The sequence below is a fragment of the Plasmodium reichenowi genome, chromosome 2, assembly GCF_001601855.1.
Source record: "Plasmodium reichenowi strain SY57 chromosome 2, whole genome shotgun sequence".
Taxonomy (NCBI): Eukaryota; Apicomplexa; class Aconoidasida; order Haemosporida; family Plasmodiidae; genus Plasmodium; species Plasmodium reichenowi.
The window spans coordinates 59,361-63,658 of record NC_033647.1 but is presented as its reverse complement, the minus strand read 5'-3'; the positions used below and the strand labels follow the sequence as shown (position 1 = coordinate 63,658).

Genomic DNA, 4,298 nt, shown 5'->3' with positions numbered 1-4,298 from the left:
TTTTTTTTTTTTTTTTTTTTATTATTATTATATTATTATTCAAAATATAGAACTTTTTATGTGTATAAACATTTATATATGTAAAAAGAATGAACATATAAAATACTATACAAAAAAAAAAAATTGTTGAATAAAGGAGTGGTAATTTTATTATGATTATTTATTGTGTAAAAATATATATATATTTTTTTTCCCTTGTTGTAAACATGCACAATATTTATGTATTATATATATGTATATATTTACATTTATATACATATTTTTTTTTTTTCCGTTTAATTTTGCACACGAATATAAATTTGATAAAAGAAAAAATTGGGCGTTTTATGTAGAAAAGGAAAATGTAAAATACAGTTACAAATAAATAGATGTTATTTTTATATTACTTTTATTTTATTTTATTTTTTTCCATCCATGAAAATAAAATAAAGGAAAAAAATAAAAAATAAGAAAATATAGGATGTTACCTTTTTATATATATAGTAGAAAAATATTTTTTAATTTTTTTTTTTTTTTTTTTTTTTTTTTTTTTGGGTAATTGGTTGCGTGAGTTAAGAATATGTGTACACATATACATATATACATATATATATATATATATATATATATACATTTTTATGTGATGCCTTTTTATTTATTTTTCATTTTGTTGATTTGTTAAACTTATTACTAATTTTTACCTCATAAATTAAGCTCCCATGTAAATATAAGAATATATATATATATATGTATATATATATGTATGTGTATATATATATATATATTTTTTTTTTATAGAATTTCCTTCCTTTTGTTATAAATTGAGAGGTTTTAATTTTTTTTGTTTGTTTGTTTGTTTGTTTGTTCTTTTTTTTTTTTTTAATGATCTTTTTAAAATGTTTTCAATCGAATTAGAAAATCGATCAGGTTATAAAAAAAGGAAAAAAAAGAAATCGAAGAATAAAAGTACTGGTCAGGATAAATTTACGAACAAAGATATTATATCACAAGAGAAAGAAAAAGGACTTGATATAAAATGTGGTCATAATATTCTGAGGGATATACAATGTGATTATAAATATAATATAAATGAACAAGTTAAGCAAAATTCATTGTTCTATTTTAAATGTAAAGAGGAAATTAATTTAAAAGATGGAAATATAATATTGGATGATAAAAATATAACAGGGGATGATAAAAATATAACAGGGGATGTTAAAAATATAACAGGGGATGATAAAAATATAAAAGTGGATGATAAAAATATAACGGGGGATGATAAAAATATAAAAGTGGATGATCAAAATATAAAAGGGGATGATCAAAATATAATTTTTGACGTTGATGAAATATTAATCCATCAACATAATACATCAAATAGTGATATATATATAAATTGTAATAATAATGATATTATGAACAATTCAAATGTACAGCATTATTATAATGATAAAATAAAAGAAAATATAAATAAACAAAATAATAAGTATGTTTTAATAAATGATTATATAAATAATAAATATATTTTATCAACAAATAAGACATGTAAAATAAATAAAGGAAAAAAATTAATTAAAAAAAAAAAAGTAAATAATATTTCTAGGAGGAAGGATCATATATTATATAAATGTCATAATAAGTTATATAATGGAAACGTTTTTTCTCACGATATTAAAAGTGCGGTCAATGTATGTAATTCTTTAACTGTACTTCATAAGAATTATAATATTAATATGGATAATTATTTTGATGATATACATACAAATAATAGCAATATTTATGATATTAATTATACAAATGAAAATGTTATTAATTCAACATGTCGTTATTATCGCATATGTAATAATAACACATTAAGTAAAGATGAAGTTACAAAATCAAGTTCAAAAATTAATTCCCTTTCTTATTTTGATGATATTATTAATGTAAATAAAAATGATATACCTATTTTACATGATAAAGAAAATATAAATATAATAAGTAACAAGGAAAGTTGTCATAAGGATGAAAAGAAGGAAGAGAAAAATATCATGTATAATTCAAATTTAGTAGAAGAAAAAAAACAAAAAAAAATGATTTGGAATTCTCTTAATGTATTACCAATAGATATACTACTTAAAAATGGGCATGATGAAATTAATAAGGAGATATGCAAAAAAAAAAAAAGTTTTTTTAGTCAGAATGATATAAAGTCTAAAATGTTATACAATAATAAAAATTATTCAAAGAGTGAAAAAGTATTATATACAAATAATAAAAACAGTAATACGTTCATTCCTATATTTTTCTTAAATAAGGTAGGAGACAAGTTTAAAAACTCTGAGGATATATATGATATGTATAATAATAAAAAAAATGTGTATATACATGATAATAAGATATATACTAATATGTATTCTAATAAATTAAAACAGAAACATTATTATAGCACTTGTAATATAAATTTATTATATAATAATATAGGAAAGGTATTAGATAATGGTCTACATTTATCGAATAATATGTATTGTCGTTTAAATTCAAATCCACCATATAAGAATATCTCGTTAATTAATAACAATGTTTTTTTTTATAAAAAGAGGAAAAGTAATAATAATAATAATAATAATAGTAACAATAATAATAATAATAATAATAATAGTAACAATAATAATAATAATAGTAACAATAATAATAATAATAGTAACAATAATAATAATAATAGTAACAATAATAGTAATAATAATAGTAAAAAAAATCACGTGATCATTAATAAAAAAGTATCATCTTATAATATTCATTATAAAGAAAGAAAGGATTCGTTTAAAGAGAATTTTTTATTTTTCAAAGAGAAAATTTTACCATCAAAAAAAGGTACTTGTGTTTTTAAAGAAAGACAAAAAGATCCTTTTGAAAAAAGGAATGAACATATTAAATGTGTTTCTTCTTTTAATAATACATCAGATGATATTTCTTCACATTCAAGCATAAATAAGAAAGGAGCTTTTTTTGCTTTAAAAAATAATTCCATAAGGCACATACCAAAAGAAAATAATATAATATATACATATGGGAAATCTTTTCATCATGTGCAGGATAAGGAAAAGATTGTTCTACTTAAAAAAAAAAAAGAAATAAATGATAAGAATACATTTAGTTCTTATTTAATAAACCATAATATAACAACATATACATTACAAAATGGAGTAAATAAAAATTTAAATATGTTAGGAATAAGAGATTCTATTTATAAAATAGATGGAAAGAACAGTATGTTGAAAGAATGTTATAATGGAAATAATGATAGTAATAATAAAAAAAAAAAGAAAAAAAAAAAATTATCTTTTTCATGTGATATTATAAATGATAATATTACACCTTATGAATCAGATAAGGAGAAAAACAATTCTAATAATATTAAGAGTATGGATATATTTAATTATGTAAAAAGAAAAAGCAATCTTTATAATAATTTATCTTCGAACAAGGATCCCATTGTAGATACGCATAATAAAAAATATAATAGTGAAGAATATATAAATATACATAGAACAAATAAAATATATGAATTGAGTAATAAAAAAATTAGAAATTATAAATTGTATAGTATGGATGAAATATTTAAGGTGTCTCTTAAGGAAAAAAAATATATAGATAATATTTCTAATCATATGGAAAGAGTAACATATAAAAATGAAATGATAAATGAAAAGATGAGTAAGATGGACGATATATTATCCCCTTGTGACAAAAATAAATCTTTAAACATTTCTTGTCCTGTTATAATAGAAAATAATATATCAAGAGAAGAAAGTGAAAAAAATTCAAGTGTGATATTAAATAAAAAAAAGAATGAGAATATGTTTAATTGTGTTGGAAGGTTACATTGTCAGATGGGCACAATGAATAATCAAGATAAAATATATGACAAAGGGAATATAAAAATAAAAGAAGACGAAATAACGAAACATGATGAATATATATCAAGGGAAGAAAAAAATAAATATAATAGTAAATGTATTAGAAATTTTGATGACTATAAATATGAAGAAGTGTTGAGTTACTATACGTTGTATGAAGACCAAAAAAAAAATGATATGAACAATATAATGGATATGAATAATGAGGCGATTATTGAAACGATGAATGGTGTTATTAATAATATTATACTGGATAGAAAAGATAATAACAGTAGGAAGGATATGGAGAAAGAGATGGAGAAGGAGATGGAGAAGGAGAAGAAGATGGAGAAGGAGATGGAGAAAGAGATGGAGAAGGAGATGGAGAAGGAGATGGAGAAGGAGATGGAGAAGGAGATGGAGAAAGAGATGGAGAAGGAG

The 4,298-nt window shown here is 20.4% G+C and overlaps 1 protein-coding gene across 1 annotated transcript in view; it reads left to right on the top strand.

Moving 5' to 3' along the window:
• Positions 1-875: 875 nt before the first annotated feature.
• PRSY57_0202200 (protein kinase, putative) overlaps positions 876-4,298 on the top strand; it is a gene marked incomplete at both ends in the record, with an annotated part of 7,758 nt that continues 4,335 nt past the window's right edge. The window contains one exon of the mRNA XM_012905459.2: positions 876-4,298. This exon is cut by the window's right edge and continues 4,335 nt beyond it. Coding sequence (XP_012760913.2) covers positions 876-4,298 — 3,423 coding nt within the window.